The sequence below is a fragment of the Heloderma suspectum genome, chromosome 4 (genome assembly GCF_057233095.1).
Source record: "Heloderma suspectum isolate Gila_16-S chromosome 4, 16-S_ref, whole genome shotgun sequence".
NCBI lineage: Eukaryota > Metazoa > Chordata > Lepidosauria > Squamata > Helodermatidae > Heloderma > Heloderma suspectum.
The window spans coordinates 205,120,735-205,142,390 of record NC_139461.1 but is presented as its reverse complement, the minus strand read 5'-3'; the positions used below and the strand labels follow the sequence as shown (position 1 = coordinate 205,142,390).

At 40.2% G+C, this 21,656-nt stretch overlaps 1 protein-coding gene across 2 annotated transcripts in view; it reads left to right on the top strand.

The window, feature by feature from the left end:
- PRKACB (protein kinase cAMP-activated catalytic subunit beta) overlaps positions 1–20,581 on the top strand; it is a 91,261-nt gene extending 70,680 nt beyond the window's left edge. For both annotated transcript variants that reach the window (XM_084852113.1, XM_084852112.1), the window contains exons 4-10: positions 7,529–7,627; positions 8,945–9,027; positions 9,752–9,878; positions 12,015–12,110; positions 13,325–13,447; positions 15,457–15,621; positions 17,593–20,581. In XM_084852113.1, coding sequence (XP_084708239.1) covers positions 7,529–7,627; positions 8,945–9,027; positions 9,752–9,878; positions 12,015–12,110; positions 13,325–13,447; positions 15,457–15,621; positions 17,593–17,718 — 819 coding nt within the window. In that variant the 3' untranslated portion in view covers positions 17,719–20,581. The remainder of the gene's footprint in view (positions 1–7,528; positions 7,628–8,944; positions 9,028–9,751; positions 9,879–12,014; positions 12,111–13,324; positions 13,448–15,456; positions 15,622–17,592) is intronic.
- Positions 20,582–21,656: the final 1,075 nt, after the last annotated feature.

The window sequence follows — 21,656 nt, the reverse complement described above, 5'->3', positions numbered from 1 at the left end:
AAAGATTATACCAAAAAAATGTAAAACTTCCTCTTGTGAAATGTTAACATGAAAATATTTTTGGTTTACAAAAAAAAAACAAAAACAGGCTCCCAGCTTTTAACTAGCTAACATTTTCATGGTTCTACTTAAAATATTATTTTTTAAATAAGTAAGCATTTCTATGAAGTGTCGGAAAACAGCTGTATGTTGATACAAACCCATTGTGTAGCCAGGCCATTGCTACTGATTTGTTGACTATATATTTTCTATTCAAAATCATCCTGCAGTTTCTCCAGCTAACTTGTATCAGGGGGCAGCACTAGATAAGAAAAGTGTATTTTTAGTTCAGTGTTTAATATAGTCTAACAGCTGCAAGTTAGGAGGGGAGCTGACATGTGGCAAATCAACACTACACAAACCAGTTTCAGTAGTGTAGACAGACATGGTGCATTATTCATACCTAAATTACTTGAAATGTCATGCTGATGTCTGTATCTTCAATAGCGGATGTTATTTTTTATGTTACAAAAATATCTGGCTTTGTTTTGAATTTCATTTTACACAAAGAACTAGGCAAAATTAAAATCACAGCTAGCTGTGGCATTTCCATAGGCGGTGCAGTAATTCTCTTAAGAAAATTATCAGAGGTATGCTTTTATAATCCATGTTACAGACATCTCATGAAAAAAGACTGATACTTGCTATATGGTAGTAATGTTTTGCATAGGATATGGTTCCATATTTAAAAATTTAAGCTTCAATAGAGAAATAATTGCAGAGCTATTCAAAAATGAAGTTTGTATAACATGACAGTTTAATAGCATTGGGCATACACTGGGTATGCTATTACTGTCTGCTTACATGGCTCAGGCTCATCTTTGGCTTAATTGGAAAGTCAATTCTGCGCAAAAAGCTATATGTGTTTTTTTGCTTGAAATGCAGCTGTCCTGAGGTCTTCCCTCTACAGAGACGTGGCATTTCTCACCTCACTATCACAGCCTCTCCTTGGTTGTAATTTACAGCCACTTCCTTGCCAATTCCTTGCACTATTTGGTAGGAAAGGCAGGATACTGTCAGGGTGGACACTGAGCCCATAGAATCCCAGAGTAGTTCTGATTCTGAGGAAGAGGAGCCGCTCCTGGGAGAGGAGCGCGCTCATCCTTCCTAGGGCCAACAGCTGACAGAGATTCCTCCCACCAGCATTCCTAGCATAGATAGCAGTCCCGGGAGTGACAGAGCGCGGGAAGCAGACTTGCTGGATGCACAACACTGACACAGGGAGCGGCGCCAAATGGAGGACGCAGAAAGGAGGCATAGTGCCCGGTTGGCACGCAAACAACGGTTGTGCCCAGAGAATCCAAGGGAAAAGGGGAGGGACTCTCCCTAGCCCATAAGTTCAGGGTCTGCCAGTGATTCTCTTTCAAACGGGGACCAACTGTTCCAACTTAGGGCATAGGTACTCTGCTGCTCATATCTAGTTGCTAACAGTAGAGTTGTTAAGTTGTAAAAGAGGAATAAAGCTTTGAAAAGAATCCCTTTGTCTGTGTCTGGACTTAGCTGCTGGATTAGACTGAGAGAGGCCTCCAAGGAGCCCTTGACAGATACAAATTTAATGAATAAATAACTCTTGATGATATAGCTTCCAAGAATGAGGGGCAAAATTAGGGGAGCTCTGAGAGTGCAGTTGCCTAGTGGTCACTCATAGGGTATGATCATCTGAAAGGGAATGTGGATGGTTGTGTTGTACAAGGAAGTGTTGTAATAATGGGTGACTTCAATTACCCCCACATTGATTGGATAAACGCATGTTCCAGCCATGAGAAAGAGGTTAAATTACTAGATGCCCTAAATGATTGTGCCATAGAACAGTTGGTCATGGAACTGATCAGAGGGGAGGCGACCTTGGGTTTAATCCTAAGTGGTGTCACCCAGGACCTAGTACAAGATGTAAATGTTGTTGAACCAATTGGAAACAGTGATCACAGTGCTATCAGTTTTAAGTGGAAAATTGCCCAGGAAGTCCAACACAGTCACATTTTACTTCAGCAGAGGAAACTTCTCTAAAATGAGAGAACTGGTGAAATGGAAGCTAAAAGCGAGAGTCAAAAAAATTAAATCCCTTCAAAATGCTTGGAGATTAGTCAGATTACTCAAAACCACAATAATAAAAGCCAGCTAAAATGTATACCACAGGTTAGGAAAGGTAGCACCAAGTCCAAGAGGTTGCTGGAATGGTTAACAAGCAGTGTTAAGGGAGCTATTAGAGAAAAGAGAGCCTCTTTCAGAAAATGGAAGCCTTGCCCAAGTGAGGAAAACAAAAGGGAGCACAAGATTGCACAAAGACGATACAAGCAGACAATAAGAGATGCAAAAAAGCATTTTGAAGAGCATATCGCTAACAACATCAAGGCCAACAATAAAGAATTCTTTAAATATATCAGAAGCAGAAAACCAGCTAGGGAGGCAGTTGGACCATTGGATGACAAAGGAGTTAAAGGAGTACTGAGGGAGGACAAGGAGATTGCAGAGAAGCTGAATGAATTATTTTCATCCATTTTCACTGCGGAAGATGTAGGACAGATACCTGTACCTGAACTGATGTTTTCAGGAAGGGAGTTTGAGGAACTGAGGCAAATACTGGTGACAAAAGATGAAGTTCTCAACCTTATTGATAAATTGAAAGCAAATAAATCACCAGGCCCAGATGGTATCCATCCTAGAGTTTTCAAAGAACTCAAATATGATATTGCTGATCTTCTAACCAAAATATCCAACATGTTGTCAGGGTGGACACTGAGCCCATAGAATCCCAGAGTAGTTCTGATTCTGAGGAAGAGCAGTCGCTCCTGGGAGAGGAGCGTGCTCCTCTTTTCCAGGGCCAACAGCTGACGGAGATTTCTCCCACCAGCATTCCTAGCTTAGATAGCAGTCCAGGGAGTGACAGAGCGCGGATAGCAGACTTGGTGGACGCGCAACGCCAACGCAGAGAGCGGTGCCAAATGGAGGGCGCAGAAAGGAGGCGTAGTGCCCAGTTGGCGCGCAAACTACGGCTGTGCCCAGAGGATCCAAGGGAAAAGGGGAGGGACTCTCCCTAGTCCTTAAGTTCAGGGGTCTGCCAGTAATTCCCTTTCAAACGGGGACCAACTGTTCCAACTTAGGACATAGGTACTATGCTGCTCAGATGTAGTTGCAAATGGTAGAGTTGTTAAGTTGTAAAAGAAGAATAAAGCTTTGAAAGGAATCCCTTTGTCTGTGTCTGGACTTGGCTACTGGATTAGACTGAGAGAGGCCTCCAAGGAGCCCTTGACACATGTCCCTAAGATCAGCCGCTATACCAGAGGACTGGAAGATGGCCAGTGTAACACCAATTTTCAAAAAGGGATCCGGGGGGGGGGGGGGATCTGGGAAATTATAGGCCGGGTTAGCTTAACGTCTGTTCTAGGTAAATTGGTTGAAGGCATGATTAAAGAAAAAATTAGTAAGCATATAGAAGAACATGCCCTGCTGCAAAAGAATCAACAGTGCTTCTGCAAAGGTAAGTTCTGTCTCATTAACCTTTTAGAGTTCTTTGAGAGTGTCAGTAAACATGTAGTCAGGAGTGATCCGGTAGACATTGTTTACTTGGACTTCCAAAATGCTTTTGACAAAGTCCCTCACCAAAGACTCCTGAGCAAACTTGGCAGTCATGGAAAAAGAGGACAGGTCTTCTTATGGATCAGTAACTGTTTAAAGAACAGAAAGCAGAGAGTAGGAATAAATAGTTAATTCTCCCAACGGTGGGAAGTAAATAGTGGGGTCCCACAGGGATCTGTATCGGGACCGATGCTTTTCAACCTGTTCATAAAACATCTGGAATTAGGTGTGAGCAGTGAAGTGGCCAAGTTTGCGGATAACACCAAATTATTTAGGGTGGTTGAAACAAAAAGGGATTGTGAAGAGCCCCAAAAGGATCTCTCCAAACTAGGAGAATGGGCATCTAAATGGCAAATGCGGTTCAGTGTACGCAAGTGTAAAGTGATGCGTGTTGGGGCAAAAAATCCCAGCTTCAAGTATAGCCTGATGGGATCTGAGCTAGCGTTGAGTGACCAGGAAAAAGATCTTGGGGTTGTGGTGGACTGCTCAGTGAAGATGTCAACCCACTGTGCAGCCACTGTAAAAAAGGCAAACTCCATGTTAGGCATAATTAGAAAAGGGATTGAGAATAAGACTGTCAACATCATACTGCCCCTATACGAATCAATGGTGTGACCACACTTGGAATACTGTGTCCACTTCTGGTCACCACACCTAAAAAAGATATTGTAGAGCTGGAAAAGGTGCAGAAAAGGCAACTAAAATTAGCAAGGGGCTGGAGCATCTCCCCTATGAGAAAAGTTTACAACAGCTGCGATTGTTTAGCTTGGAAAAAAGGAGGGTAAGGGGAGACATGATAGAGGTGTACAAAATTATGCATGGAGTGGAGAATGTGGATAGGGAGACATTTTTCTCCCTCTCTCAAAATACTAGAAGTCAGGGTCATCCTATGAAGCTGATCGGTGGGAGATTCAGGACAGATAGAAGGAAGGACTTCTTCACCCAGCGCGTAGTTAAACTATGGAATTTGCTACCACAGGAAGTAGTGATGGCCACCAGTTTGGATGGCTTTAAAAGGGGGTTAGACAAATTCCTGGAGGAAAACGCTATCAGTGGCTACTAGTCTCGATGGCTATGTGCTACATCCAGTAGCAGAGGCAATGAGCCTTTGCACACCAGTTGCTGGAGAACATGGGTGGGAGGGTGCTGTTGTACTCATGCCCTGCTTGTGGGTTCCTGGTCGACAACTGGCTGGCCACTGTGTGAACAGAATGCTGGACTAGATGGACCTTTGCCTGATCCAGCATGGCTCCTCTTATGTTCTTATGGTTGTTAAGCAAGCACCTTTATACTTTCTACCTCTCCCCTTCCTGGAGTAGACTTTATCCTGGCGTAACTGTCACGTCACGCTACTGATTCAGACTGCGGATCTTGCACCACTCTTCCATTGAAAATCCCACCATACCCCCAGGCTGCTATTTGACCCTGAAGGTGTTTTTACTGCTAACAGCATCTTCCAGAGCAAATGGGGGAGTGGTTAGAGTGGGAAACTGGTGTGGAACCCGATCTGTATTGGAAGTGTGGCAGTAGATTGGGACCCTGCAGCTGCTTTTCTTCCAAAATAAGTGGCAGCATTAAGCACACACTTCAAAAAAACTGGCTTGCAGTACTCACTGTTTATTAATATACGTGACGAAAGGCTATTTACTGCCTCAGACAGAAAAAACGTTTCTGGAAGGTTCTTTGAAATTGGAGACCTTGGGTGCTTCCAGACCGTTAGCTACTAACTTTATCAATCAAAAGGCATTGTGAAGCTCTTCTGTCTTTCTCTCCATAATGGATGTTTTGTGTTAAGAAAGAAGATGGAAGAAGCAGTAGAAAAACAAGGGAGAGTTACAGGTAGAATACTTCTGGACTCTCCATAAACTTCCATGTTTGAGGCAGGGCAATTGCACAATAAAAATCTCATCTGGTAGCACCCTCTTTTGCTGGATGGCTTGAACCACATCCATCTTGCAGTTTGAGTAAGAGATTGTTGTGATGTCTGGCAGCTTTTACAGTTGAGAAAAGTTTTTCTAACTTTGGAAGGTTTACATGATATAAACGGACCATTTAGATGCTTGTACTATCTCTGTTGTGTGTGTGCACAAACTGGACCCATTTCAAACCAGCTTCAGAGTGGGATACGGAGTTGAGACCGCCATGGTCGCCTTGGTGGATGATCTTCGCCTAGGAATCGATAGGGAGAGTGCATCCCTGTTGATTCTTTTGGAACTCTCAGTGGCATTTGATACCATCAACCATAGTATCTTTCTGGATCGCCTGAAGGAGTTGGGTGTTCGGAGTTGGGTGTTCAGGACACTGCTCTGCCGTGGTCTGCTCCTTTCTCTCAGGATGGTTCCAGATGGTGTTGCTTGGGGATAGTTGTTCCTCGAAAAAGGAACTATCACGTGGAGTCCCTCAGGGCTCCATTCTTTCCCCGATGCTGTTTAATATCTACATGAAATCGCTGGGAGAGATCATCAGGAGGTTTGGGGCTGGGTGTTATCAGTATGCTGATGACACCCAAATCTATTTCTCCTTAACATCTTTATCCCAAGGAAGGTATGACTCCTCTGAATGACTGCCTGAAGTCGGTAATGGGCTGGATGGGGGAGAACAAGCTGAAGTTTAACCCAGGCAAGACAGAGGTGCTCAACATGAAGGGTTCTAATTCAGGTATTGAGGTATGTCAACCAGTTCTGGATGGGGTTGTACTCCCCCTGAAGGAGCAAGTTTGTAGCTTGGGGGTGCTTCTCAACCCTTCTCCTGGCACCCCAGGTGGAGGCAACAGTGAGAAGTGCCTGTTATCAACTTCGGCTGATACGCCAGCTATGCCCATTCCTGGAATGTGTGGACCTGGTAATGGAGGTGCACGTGCTGATAACATCTAGGCTTGATTTCTATAATGCGCTGTACTTGGGGCTGCCTGTATATTTAGTTTGGAAACTTCAACTGGTACAAAATATGGCAGCCAGGTTGGTCTCTGGGACATCCTGTGGAGACGATATTACACCGGTTTTAAAATCTTTACACTGGCTGCCAATTTGTTTCTGAGCAAAATATAAAGTGCTGGTTCTTACCTTTAAAGCCTTACATGGTCTAGGTCCAAGGCACCTTAGGGAGCACCTTCTCCCCTACGTCCCAGTCCTCCTCCTAAGGTCCTCTGAGGGCTATCTGCTGCAGCTGCCTAATGTGAGACTGGCAGCCACATGCAAGAGGACCTTTTCCTTTGCCGCCCCTCAGTTGTGCAATGGCCTGCTGCTTGAAATGTGCCCGCTGACCTCTTTGAAGGTTTTTAAGCAGGGATTAAAGACTCTAGTATTCTGGCAGGCCTTCCTTTTTTAGAACTCTTGTTCCGTTTGCGGACTTTTGTATACCTGTTTTAAGCTGTGTTGTTTTAAGTTGTGTTGTTTTATTGTTGGATTTTTAAAAAACTTTTTATTTCAAAGTTGTTTTTAGTTATGCGTTATTTATATATATTGTCCGTATGCTTTTATGTAAATGGCTTTTAAACTTTATATATTGTGTTTTAATGTTTTAAATTTTGTAAACTGCCGACAGAGCTTCAGCTATGGGGCGGTATAGACATGTAATAAATAAATAAATACATAACTGTCTTTGCTGGAATTACTCATAATATTCTTTGACAATACTGGCAGAGAGAACAATTATAAAATGGACACAGAGAGTGTGTCATTCTTTTACCGATGAAGCATCTTCTAACAATCTTTAGAAGAAAATAAATTGCTGTGCTGTAGTAATGTGGGTGCGGCTTTCTTTGCTTTTAGAGCTATACATCACACCAACCATCATTTTTTTAGGACTGTTGCCCTTTAATATTTGTCTCTTTTTACTAAAAAAAAAATACTTTGAATTGTCTGAATTCTTTTTATCTTTAGGCTAAAGAGTTTAAAATTTGTTTTGTTCGTAGGTGGTTAAATTGAAGCAGATAGAACACACACTGAATGAAAAGAGAATATTACAAGCAGTGAACTTTCCTTTTCTTGTACGACTTGAGTATTCTTTTAAGGTAAATATTGAGCTAGAAAGTAACACCGATTATATTTTTCTTTTGTAGCTTTCTGTTTTGAGAATCCAACGATCCATGCCTTTTTCATAGCAAACTTCCTCAAGTCAAGGCAAAAATTATCTTAGACTCCCTAGCTGTTAAAATCAGAGGCTAAATGCATGGCATTCCTGATGAAAGGTAGATCAAAAGGAGATACACATGAAGCTCCATGGCAAAGAACTGAAGGAGTGATCCTTGTAAAGCTAAAAGCTCACAGATCTCAATTTCTCACATTTTTCAATGAATATCCATTGTCCATGTTTGCATGTCACTGCAAGCCCCCAAATTATGGCTTAATAAACCAAGAAATGAACAAGCAGGTAAACTCGCCAGAAAAAGGGATAGCCTCTCATGATGTCTGAACCTGGGATTATGGTTAAGTGTGCTCAAACAAGCCAGGATTCGTAAGCCATCAGCAAACCTGGGTTTAAAGCTGTTTTACAGTCCTACCTTGTTTGGCCAGATTTAACCATAATCCTGAGTTCAAATATCAAAAGACGTTATCCCTTCCATGTTAGTTTACCTGGTCTTCCCTTTGTGTGAGCAAAGTGGGAGCAAACGGGCTGCATGCACCAGCATATGAAGTTCATTCACATCCTGGTTTATTAAGCCATAATTTTTGGCTTGCAATGACATGTGAATGTGGCCACTCTCTCCTTCTGGATTGGGTTGTTTTTCTGTAGCAACTGCCTGAACTTGTTTCAAGGAAGCCTCTCTTAAAAAGTAGCTGTATTTGAATAATTTAGCATGACAAAAATGAGCCAAAGCAAGCCTTGGGTCTGTGCATCACCACTTCCCTTTCCTCCTCCAGCATGGCTACGAGGAGGAGTTTGAAAGCGTTTGCTTCCAAGTTCAACTGACCACAATTTAGCATGTTGTCTGAACCCTGGTTAATATTAATATTAACTATGATTTCTAACCCATAGTTTGATGCTGGCTTGTTTCAAACAAACCATAGTTAAGATTAATCTAGTTTGGCAGGTTCAGACGACACAACAACCTGTGGTAAATCTAAACCAGAAGTGAAAACTTCCACACTCATCCTTGCAGCCACACTGGAGGACGAGGAATGGAAGAGCACATGAGCCTGAGGCTCTCGGAAGCCCTTTCCATTGAGAAAATGGAGTGAGCTTGGGAAGTTTTAATTCACAATGAGATTGAATGTTTCCTGTCTGATTCTGCAGTTTTTTATTTTTGTTTGTCAGAAATTTATGACATACTTTTGATTTGCTTAAGCATTTCTGGGTTTCCAATTGAACATTCTTCACTTTCCCTTAGGACAATTCTAATTTATACATGGTTATGGAATATGTTCCTGGGGGTGAAATGTTCTCACATTTAAGAAGAATTGGAAGGTTCAGGTAAGAAGGAATGAATAAATTATAATTTACAAATATCTGCGCTATTGGCCCGAAGTGGCAACAGATGGGGGAGGAGACATAGGTATTTAACATTTAGAAGCTCAGGAAATAAGAGATCCTTACATAGTATACATTTGAAAGTTTCCTGAGGGCAGTATCCAATGGGGCACTTAAACCCCAGCTGATTCTTTTAAGCCCCGCTGATTCCTTTGCACAAGCAGTGCGTCCCGACGATTGAGTTGCGCAAGCAGGACCAACCGCTTCCGCAAGGGAGATTTAGTGCTTCGCTGACCTGCCTCCTTCCAGAAACAGGTGTTTCCACTCATTTTGGGTTGCCCCAGAAGCACTAAATCAGCACTGCACAAATGCTTGTACAATGCAGTAGGTGAGGCAGAAGAGAATAAGTGGGGGCAGAAGTGCCCCAGTGGATTTTGCCCATTTTGAAAAAAGTTATCTTTTGTTATTTTGAAAAGTTATTTTGCAAAAAAGGTTTTTACTTCAGTGCCTTCAGAAGATTTCTGAAATGGCTTCACCTGAAGTAACAATTGTTAAGTCTATCCTTGAATTCATTTTACAGACATTTTTACAAACATTTTGTGAAGTAGTACTAGAAAGATCTTCATGCTCTGACACAATTCATTGCATTAAAATATAATAAGTATGCTATGTCTATGAGTGGCAGCTGCTGTTTAAAAGCCTAATATTTTATTTTCATGTATTACAGTGAACCACATGCACGATTTTATGCAGCTCAGATAGTGCTAACGTTTGAGTACCTCCACTCATTAGACCTCATCTACAGAGATCTAAAACCCGAAAATCTGTTAATTGACCAACAAGGATATATCCAGGTATGATGAAAACAAACACATATGAAACTTCATTCTTTGTAACAAGAAATGTAGGGTGCTTAAATGTTTGCATTGTAAGGAAGATGATGATGATGATGATAAACTAACTCTTGATAATCAGTCAAAAGAAATTGGTCAAAAGAAATTCTGAAATTTGATCCAAGTTGATTTATATTTTATTATTATTACTGTTATTTATTACATTTCTATACTGCCCCATAGCCGAAGCTCTCTGGGCAGTTTACACAAGTTAAAACATTAAAATACAATATACAGAGTTTAAAAGCCATTTACATAAAAGCACATAGACAATATACAGGAACAACATATAACTAAAAACAACTTTGAACTGTGAGTCGTAACTAAAGATACATCCTGGACCGATTAAAATTCATCATGTGCTGCCAAATGCCTGGGAAAAGAGATAAGTCTTAACCTGGCACTCCAGAGATAACAATGTTGGCACCAGGTAGATCTCATCGGGGAGTTCATTTCACAGATGAGGGGCCACCACCGAGAAGGCCCTCTCCCTCATTGCCACCTTCCAAGCTTCCCTCAGAGGAGGACCTTAGATTCAGAGCGTAGTGTATGGGTCGGTTCATTTTGGGAGAGGCATGCTGTTGGGTATTGTGGTCCCAACCCACGTAGGGCATTATAGGTTAAAACTAGCACCCTGAATTAAGTTTGGAAGCATATAGGCAGCCAATGCAAGTGGGCCAGAGTCGGTCCTATGTGTGCGGACCTTAAGAATACAAGAACAGCTATGCTGGATCAGACCAAGGGTCCATCTAGTCCAGCATTCTGTTCACACAGTGGCCAACCAACTGTTGACCAGGAACCCACAAGCAGGGCATGAGCACAACAGCACCCTCCCACCCATGTTCCCTAGCAACTGGTGTACATAGGCTCACTGCCTTTGGTACTGGAGGTAGCACGTAGCCATCAAGACTAGAAGCCATCAGGACCCTCTGGTCCCCGTTATGAGTCTGGCTGCCACATTTTGCAGCAGCTTCTGAAGCATCTTCAAAGGCAGCCCCACGTGGAACGCATTGCAGTAGACTAACATGGAGGTTACCAAAGCATAGACAACTGAAACCAGGTTATCCCTGTCCAGACAGGGGCATAGCTGGACCACCAACCGAAGTTGGTAGAAGGCACTTCGTGCCACTGAGGCCACCAGAGCCTCAAGTGACAAAGATGGTTCCAGGAGGACCCCCAAGCTATGGACCTGCTCCTTCAGGGGGAGTGCAGCCCCATCCAGAACAGGTTGAACACCCTCCATCCAGTCAGCAGAACCACCCACCAACACCATCACAGTCTTGTCGGGATTGAGCTTCGGTTTATTAGCCCTCATCCAATCCATTGTCGTAGCCAGGCACTGATTCAGCACATCCATAGCCTCACCTGAAGAAGATGAAAAGGAGAAATAGAGCTGCATGTCATCAGCATACTGATGACAATGCACTCCAAAACTCCAGATGACAGCATTCAGCAGTTTCATGTAGGTGTTGAACAGCGTGGGGAACAAAACTGACACCTGTGGAACCCCATGTTGGAGAATCCACAGGGCCATTTTCAACTGATTCTAATGAAAGGCTTAATGTTAATTGACAAAAAGTTATTATGAACACTACCTAACGTTAAACATACAGTATGCTTCCTAATTAAGCCTTCTTTTGCTTTTATTTCTCATGGGTTTTAATAGAAGGCAGATTATCTATCATGTTTTGATTTTAAAAGATATCTAAAACATTAATCCTTTTTGAGTCAAAATCCTCATGGAGAATAAGTATCAATGGCTACTAGTCATGATAGCATCATATTACTTGAAATGTTGGAGATAGTATGCCTCTGAATACCAGTTGCTAGGGAGCACAATCAGGAGGGTGCTGCTGCACTCATGTCCTGCTTGAGGGCTTCCCATGGGCAACTGGCTGGCCACTGTGGGAACAGAATGCTGGACTAGATGGACCCTTGGTCTGATCCAGCACAGCTCTGTTCTTAAAAGTCATGGAACCGCTTCTGTGGTTAAACACTTTATCTAATTATAACATTCAAGCTACTTCTGTAAACAAACAAAACACCATTTAAAAGTAAAGCTTGGGGAATATAGTAACTCCTTTTCTGTGCTACTAGGTCACAGACTTCGGTTTTGCAAAAAGAGTAAAAGGCAGAACTTGGACGTTATGTGGGACTCCAGAATACTTGGCACCTGAAATAATTCTCAGCAAGGTATTTCGAAATTCTTCACAGTATTCAATAGTGTTAAGAGAGGAAGACTGCAGTCTTGAGCATACTTACATGGAAGAAGTTTCATCTGAAATTAGTGAGGCTTAATTTCCAAGTAAATACAATGACGACTGGGATGACAGGAGTAGTTATCAAAGAAACTGACCTTTCTGCAATCTGTCCCAATACTTATGTTCTGCAAACTGCAGAAGTGCACAGTAAAAGAGAAGCAAAATTTTCCTAGACATCCTAGAATATACAGATTTTCAGTCTCAAATTTTGGGGGGAGGGTATAGTGTGTGTTTTTTAGTATTAAGTAATGTAAGGAAGATTCAGAGTTACTAAAACCTAGCAACCTATTATCTAAAAGGGGTAAACAAAAGGGGAAAGATGTGGAGTGGAGGTCAGTGTTATGAAATACTTCAAGACATGTAAAAATTCTTGCTTTTGGTTGGTAGTTAATAAAGCATCTTATATTGTTAATGGGATGTAGTTGCACCATCAAAAGACAACTACAGATAATGTTCCATGTTGTCCCAAACCAGACTGACCTATTGAAGACAAGGCCTCATTCTCATCTTTAAACTACTGAAGCTAGTGCTTGTACTTGCAGATTGCTTCAGAAGGAGATTAAGGCTGCAATCCTATGCACGCTCACCTCAGAATAAGCCATACTGAAAAAAATGGCACTTCTGAGAAAACATGGATAGGACTGGACTGCATATGGGATTATTGCAAGTGTGTGTGTGTGTGTATGTGTGTGTGTGTGTTTTCTAAAATACTGAGCAGTTTCAAAGATCTTGAGTTCAGTCTTGAATTAGAGAAGCTAATGTCTGTTACTCAACTGTTGTGTGGCAAGTATATTATAACTGGCTGGTTCTATTTGAATTTTAACCTATGGACTTACAAAAGAATTATGCAAATAAAGTAGCTATATAACTTAGTGACATAAAAGTATTGTGGAAGCACAGTTTGATTCCCCTAATGTGCTGAAAAGTGTGTTCCACCTGTTTTTCACAACATGGTAGCAGTGTAGAGGTTGTTATTTATTTATTTTTACCCTGCTTTTTAGCCTAAAAGGCTTGAAACTGCCAACAAAACACATATTTATTCAGTAATGTGAGAATATGATAACCATTTATATACCAAATTTGATGATATTAAGATTTCATTGGCTATTACAAGTAGTGCTAATAAGAGTACTTCCCTTTCACCAGGGCTACAACAAAGCAGTAGATTGGTGGGCCTTAGGAGTGTTAATTTATGAAATGGCAGCTGGATATCCTCCATTCTTTGCAGATCAACCAATCCAGATTTATGAAAAAATTGTTTCTGGAAAGGTAAGTGAGGACTACTACAATTATGGAAATAATTTAAATCATTTGCACTAATATCTGTGGTGTTTGTGTGTGTTTTCCTTGATTTTAGCTTTAAGAGAAATCAATCACTTCTTCTCTCCTGCCATCATATACATGTAAAGGGATATATATGAAATTTATTCACTTTTGGAGAATATTGTTATGAAAGAGAAGCTCCTTTGTTAAGACAAAACTGATCATAGTGGAGGAACAATTGGAGAATACTCATTTTTAATTGTTTTTAAAAGTAGCTTTATAGTCCTCATGGTCAGAAATGGATGGAAAGTATGGTGGACTTATTTGGGAGATGAAGAGGGATGGAATGATTCTGATGATGAACAAATTTCCACCACTGAAGCTTTATGATTAAAAAAATCTGCCACAGTTTCCTGTTTATGCAGAGGGCTGTCCACTAGGCCAAACAAAACAGCTTCAGGTAATATGAGACAGAAAGTTAAATTAAAAATTAAAGTAAAGTTTTGTCAAAGCACAACTACTTCTCTTACTGCATTCAAATTACTGAAACCTATTTCTGAAATGGGTATAGAATTAAACTTCCTTGTCCCCATGCTAACAAATGGTCCCAATTAAAGATTGGGTGCTATTGTGTGTACTGTTTGTTTTATGTCATTACATGAATGGTTTTTTACTTCATATAATGTATTTTGATGTTTGCTTTTTTAATTTTTGTGAACCACCCAGAGAGCTTCAGCTATGGGGCGGTATAGAAATATAATAATGAAATGAAAGATACCATCTTCTGTATATTTTTCTCTTATTATCTGTCAGGAGCGCCCTAGCTGCCTCTTAAAGTCCCCTGCAGTAGCCCAAACAAGACGCAGACAAAAGGAATTCTCTCCAAGGCTTTATTCCATTACAACTTAATGAGTCTTTCAGATGCCAATTGCCAGCAACTAAGCAAGGAACTGCAAAGGGTATCCTAACAGGGTAACCTAAGCTCCATCTGTGCAGTTGGTCCCCGTTTTGAGGAGAAGGGTGGGAAAGCTCTGAAACTTATGGACTAGGAGGGAAGGCTCCCCCCTTACCCGTGGGGCATTGGGGCGCAGCCGCTGCTGTAGCGCCAAGCGGGCTGAGCACCTCCTCTCAGCACCCTCCACCTCGTGCCTCTCTCTGCACCGGCGCCTTGCGTCTAGCAACAACCGATCTCCCGCTCTTTCACTGCCAGGGTCACTATCTCTCTCAGGAATGCAAGCAGGGGGGCCCTCTCCCTGCAGCTGCGCCTCTGAGAGACGAGCGGGCTCCTCTCCCACGGGTTGTAGCTCTTCCTCAGAATCAGAGCTGCTTTGGGGCTGTATGGGCTCAGTTCCAACCCTGACATTATCTGGGGCCAATATGTCAGTAATGGTTCACATCAAATTAGTGTTTGCATTCCATAGAATTGTCATATTTATAAGGGGTGTGTGATTATTTTACAATGACTTTTATATCCCACCTTCCTTCCATGGAACTCAAGAGTTCATCTCTGTAGTATCCGAGTACTTCACCATTATAAAGTGCAGACTCCCTTGCAGCACTGCTGTTAAATAGTAAAATATCACTTGGGCCTTGTAGGTTTAACTGAACCAAAATTATTATCCTGGTGTTCTAATACCATCCATTTAACTGTGGGAATTAAACTAAAACCTGTGATGGGACCATGGTGAAAGTTTTCCCATACCCACTCTACTCATTGATTGTCAGTTATGGGGGTGAAAAACTCCCAGCCTGTTGACATCACATCAAATGCTCTGTATTGCTAGATGTTACTGAAGGAGAGAGGAAAATGAGTCATGGACTGCTGCTTCAGGTGACAGCCAGGTCAGAATCTGGTTTCAATTCAACTCTGTGTTTGATTGTAGCAATAGGCATTATTTTTTCACAGCACATATTTGAACTTATGCTTTTAAAACATCTCAGAATCTTATTTCTCCTTTTCCCCCACAGAGACAGGTATGTATTGCAACTGTAAATACATTTGGTATGTTTTGTAGGTACGGTTCCCATCACACTTCAGTTCGGATCTTAAGGATCTACTAAGAAATTTACTCCAGGTGGATTTGACCAAACGATATGGAAATCTCAAGAATGGGGTAAATGATATTAAAAACCACAAATGGTTTGCCACTACAGATTGGATTGCCATTTATCAGAGAAAGGTAAGATTCTTTTTCTTCAGGTTTATTCATTGGACACTAGGGAATGGAAGAGACACGTCTTTTTCTTAAGTATTTTAGTTTTATTATTATCCCTGAGATACAAAGACAAGCAATAGAGAGATGGGTTTAGAGAAGTGGTGGGTAACACACAGCCTGCAGGCCACATGTGACCCCTGGCGTGGCTTCCACTGTGCCGCTAAAATGCATCCAGGGCAAAAAAATAAATAGGCATTTTGCCACCAAATTTCAATGGCAGGCCGCTACAGAGGCTTTAAAAGGACAACTTTACTTTGAAAACAAGCTAAAATTGTCTTATTTAAGCCTCTGTAACAGTTTCCCATAATTTAGGAGGAAACTATCAACCGTTTTTTGCTGCCAATGCTAAATTTCAGCAGTGGCAGGAGGGCAGCCCATGGGACCCTCCAAAGTTGCCTTCCCCTGTTTTTAAACATTTAGAAGTGACTTTTAAGTCCTTCTAGAGTAATGGTTGAATGTCCACTAGTATTTTCTGTGGTTAAATAAAGATTTGCCTAAAAATGATCTACCCTTCCCTTAATCACACAGTTCTGGAATCAATTATTTTCTGAACTATCTAGAGGACTGTCTAGAGGAAGTACAAGTCGTAACAAATACCCAGACATTTATGCCCACCATCCACCACACTTAACAAAATTAAGCGTTTCTCTTTTGATATGATACTACTTGGACTGAACCAGGGTTTGTTAAGCATATCTTATTTGGTCATATGATGGGTTTTTAAAAATCTCTATGTTTTTGAGTTACATAGGAACGTTCCTATATGAAAACATTTTTAAAAGCCAAATCTTAAGCCCAACAATAGTTTATAAAAAGAAACTAGTTATTTAGCTATGCAACATGACAGTACAGTAGTACTTATAATCACTAATGTATTAATTACTACAAGACAGGCTACAATTAACACCTCAGTGTATTCTTTTATTTTGAAGGGAGACCTCTTAAGCAAAATGTTCACCAAAGAATAGTAATCTCTTCTCATCTGTATTCTAAAATATCTATTTAGTATGCAGTTTGTGTGAAGGTTGATTTTCTGCTTTTTGTAATTGTTCCCTATTAAATAGTTAAATATTAAAATAAATAAGTTTTAATTCTTTGTTATTCTACTGGTTCTCTTTAACACTTTTGGGGGTGATGATGGTAAATAACAGCTTACTTCCTTCAAGCTGAGTTGGAATGTTTATTTATTCTGTTTCTGCTTCCATTTTAGATTAACTGCAGTTTAGTGTTATGTCTGAACCCTGAACTGTGGTTAATCTTAAACCAACTTCACAACGCATTATTTGAATTTGGCTTGTTTCAGTGAACCATAGTTAAGGTTAACCACAGTTTGTCTGGGTTCAAATGTCGTAACAAGCTGCAGTTCTTCTAAGACAGAAGCAAAAACTTCAAGACTCTTTGCAACCACACCAGAGGAGGGGAGGAGCACATGAGCCTGAGGCTCACTGCCACTGGTTTATCTTTACATAAGAACGAGGCCTATGTGTAGCAACACTTAATTTAGTCAGGCTCTGCTATTTACTTCACTAGTGGGTTGATCTTGTAAAATCTCCATGTCAGAGATTGCAGAGCCCATTTTGTTTAGATCTGATTTTGCCTTTCAAAGGATAGCATAAGGCCTCTTGGGTTTAATGAGGCAACGTTTATAGGCAACACAAGGTTGTCAATATTTTGCTGTACTTTTATAGTTAACCTTAAATTTCTCTATGTGCTCATAAAGGGACTGTGATACTCCATATAAAGGATGATGATGATGATATCTCCTGATTTAATCTATTCCATAGTTAAGGATTTTTACCATTCTTAATGCCTGGAGTTTTTGGAGAAACATGTTTTTATTAGTTTTCCCACCAAGACGTCTTTGATGCAGATTCTTACTGATTAATTACTTCGGGCTGGCAAGTACAACCTTCTATACTTCTGTTTCACACATAGGTAGAAGCTCCATTCATACCAAAATGTAGAGGCCCTGGAGATACCAGCAACTTTGATGACTATGAGGAAGAAGATATCCGTGTGTCTCTAACAGAGAAATGTGCAAAGGAGTTTGCTGATTTTTAGTACTTTCTGGAGGATAAGAGGACATCAGAGCTCACATTGGGATCTTTGCACTCTGTTAACTCATGAGGTGGAGCTGAGACCATCATATGTCAAAACAATTACCTAGTTACTTCATTCCACAAAGCTGACTGAGGTCTTTATTGCCATCTTCCATGTGTGCAGTTTGCACCAACCCTTATAACTAGGCACAATTAAGCAAGCACAGTTTGTGCTGTAACACAGAATATAGACCACTTTTCCTATTTACCTTTTGGATTTTGTTGTTTCCTTTGTTTTCTATGTATTGTTAATTTCCTTTCCTCCCCCCCCCTTTTTTTTTTTAAATGAAGTAGCCTTTTACCCAAGAACGCTCCATTTTATTTTGAATAATGTATTTGTGTGAATGAAACTGAAGGTGTTCTGGCTAGTATGACTTAGACCGAAGTGAAAGATAAGTGTTGCTTCTAGTCTGTGCCAGCCAATCCTTCTGTGTCTGTTTTTGTGTCTGAGGCTACAGTTCATAGGTTTGTATTTTTTTCAGTACCTCAGACTAAACCTAGCCAACATCATTAGCATTTTTGAAGATAGTATTTATCGCCATATGAGTGTATGCTAATTGACTTAAACACTTCTTCCTGGAGACTGACCAAACTTAGTATCAAAATTGGACAGCTTGTGTAGGGTACTGTAGCTAGACCCCGTGCCTTGGTTTTCTACATGCTGGCAGGTCTTATCCCTGCCTCATATTTCTCTTTCCTTTCCTGGGCAGTAGGTAAATATGCCATAAACATTCTGTGTCATGAGAAGCACAGTCTCTATTAGTAGGAACAATTCCATCCAGCCTGGGATTTGGACCATATTTAATCATGCTTAATTACCTGCATTTAAGTAAGTAGTTATTTAAATGGATTTTTAAACACCTTAAAACCTAAAACACTTAAGATTTGGTCAGTATTGTCAGAGACTAGGACTGATTTTTAGTAATGTCAAATGTTGGGGCTCCTGAAGTATTTCACATTTCAACCCTTTTTTTTATTGAAGGGGGGAAAGCATCTTTTTTTAAAAAAAAATCTCTTTAGCTATGAGAATAAATGGTTTAGCAAATGGAAAATTTAGTATTAAAATATTGATGCGTTGCTAGATAAACCTGGTGTTTCTGTTAGCTGTGAAGAATAAAAGAAGTAAATGCCAAGTTTTTATTCTGGTATACTATATTAGTAAATCAAGGATGGAGTGCTGCTCCAATCATGGTTCCTATCAGCAGCGCTTCGTTCACATGAAAAAGAGACAAAGTTTAAAACTGCCACCATCCGTGATGCAGTGTCTTCATTTCTAACATACTTTTCTTTCAGTGAAATGGAATGTACAATCACACAGAGAATTGTTTGGGTTGAATTAAGTTTCATCTGATCTCACCAACTGACCTAAAAGGGTATTGCTGCCATGTGCTTTCTTCCAGTACTTTGACATACACTTATTTCAGTGTCTGTTAACAATCAGTGGCTCAGCACACCTTCTTGTGCTTTTCAATTTATCTGTACACCTTTTTAGTTGGGCACTGAATTTCTGGTTTATCTCAAAATGGCTTGTCTTAAGATGGCACATCAGTACGTTTAAAATAAACTAGGCTCACTTTTATGAACAATTTACATAAATACAAGGATGAAGTCTGTTTGTTAAACTGATCTAGATTGCTATGTAGTTATGGTGTTCTGTAGAATGCCAATGCAGATGAGACCATTGGCATTGCTTTCTTTTAATCTCTATGACACTGCTTTAACAAAAACCTCTGTAGACATTTTACAGCCTGGAATAAGATATATCATACAACATTCTGTATGTCTTTTTAAGTTGTCAAGCAATTTTGCACATCATCATTAGGAGAGTCTGTTTGCCATCTTTGTCCACCCCTGTCTACATATGTGTGAGACAAGCCTACGATACTTTGCAGTAGCAAATTTTATGTAATAAATATATTGTCACATTAATAAATTTAAAGAAATTATTTGTATGAAAAATGTTGCAATCTTTTGTATTTCATCTAGACTGAGGACATGCTGTTGTATGCTAGCTGTATGCGATAAATTCTACAGTAACTTTGTTGTTTATGGACTCTAAAGGTTTTAATAAATGGTGGAGATCACCTTTTTGATCCTTGTATGAACTTTAGCCAATACTTTAATTGGATAAAACACAAAACATGTGTCTACGCTAAAATAGGTTGCGAGACTTCAGTCTGGATGTCCGTTAAGGAATGCAAGGGGACGAATTCCAGCATGTCAGAGATTTCAACTCTAGGTGGACTTAAAAAAACAAAAAACACCCTCTTTATTCCATATGATTTATGCTTGTTTAACTATTTAACATGTGTCAGATATAGAAGTTAAAAATAAATTATGCGATGGAGTAATAGACTGGAAATAAAAGGAGTTTGGGCAAAAGATAAGGAAGTTTGTCATTTACAAGGCATTAGAGTACAAACCTGGCAATATATTACATGGCCCTATCATTTTAAACACACAAAGCCACATGAAGATAATGACGCCTGTACTTAATTTCAGAAACCCTTTCCTTCATATGAAATACTGTATATTTGACGGTAGAGACTTGTTAATTTTACACAATTTGAGGAATTAAATGTTGGACTGTATGGTATCTTTTAATGTACTCTAGTTGTATGTAACTCTCATTTTCAGCATAGAGGATTGTATCTCATTAAGTAAATTGCTTCTTTTATTTTCTTGTCAGCTGCATTAAAACCCTTATTTTTAAATCCTTTAAGTATTTTACTGATTTCTTTGCAAATAATTAGTTTGCTACAATAGTGTGCAATACAGTAAAAGTTTATATACAAAACTGCAAATTAAATTATGTACAACACTGCATAAAGACTGTGCTGCTTTTTTCTAACCCAGGATACAGTATCATGTATTCTGCTTTGCCACAGGACCCAGAGTTAAGTGCTCTGTGTAGAACCTTACTCTAGAAAGTTTTTGAAGAGAAGAAGCCTGCACATACCCTATAGTAGGCTGATTGAAGCCTAATTCCTAATTAGAACAGGTAATAACTGCTTGAAAACAGAACTATGTGTTTGCGTTTTGTGTTGGTAACTCTTATTTTGAAGTAGGTTATCCAGTGCAATCACAACTCTCAGAAGAGAGCCTGTGCTAGAATGGCTGAATACAGCCTAACTGCATGGGAAGTCAGCTGTTGAAGCATGGAATGGTGCATACTCAGTTGTTTTGTAACTGAACCATCATAAGAATTGGGCCTTAAAGCTGAAACGTAGAATGAGTGGTGGGGTTTGGGGGTGGGGGGAGGAGAGATGGGGAAAATATTATCAATGGACAGCAACTGTGATTCTGATTACTATGGCCAAGTTCACACAAACAGATGAGATGGTAAACCTGTGGGCTGTAACTGCTTCAAATTGCAGATAGCTTAACATGATGGAATCCTCCTCTATACATACAAAATTCCACTAAAATGCATATTGGGGAAAGGCTATATTAGTATAATTTCCAGAGGGGCAGTCATGTTAGTTTGTTACAGCAATACCAGCAAAGAGTCTTGTGGCACCTTAAAGGTTAAGACTTCATGCATCTAATGCAGTGGGCAGCAAAAGCTTATTCCAGAATAAATTTGTTAGGCTTGCTCTTCGTTCTTCAAGATAGTATAGTACCCTTCTTCCTAATATCCAAGTTTCTATGTGCAGGATTTTTTAAATTTTTGATACTTTATTTTACATTAAGTAACATGTGAGTCCCCACTGCAGCCTGAAGTGGTATAGTCCAGACAGAGGATTACCACCTCATTTGACATTTGTGAGAACTAGGCCTATGTATGTACAGGAATCGTTTTGTTGGCTATGGAAGTTGGTGCCAATGTGCTGGACTTAAAGTAATGTTGGTAAATAAGTTGGACACTTTAGTGGAAGAGGACAGCTAACATGGTGATAG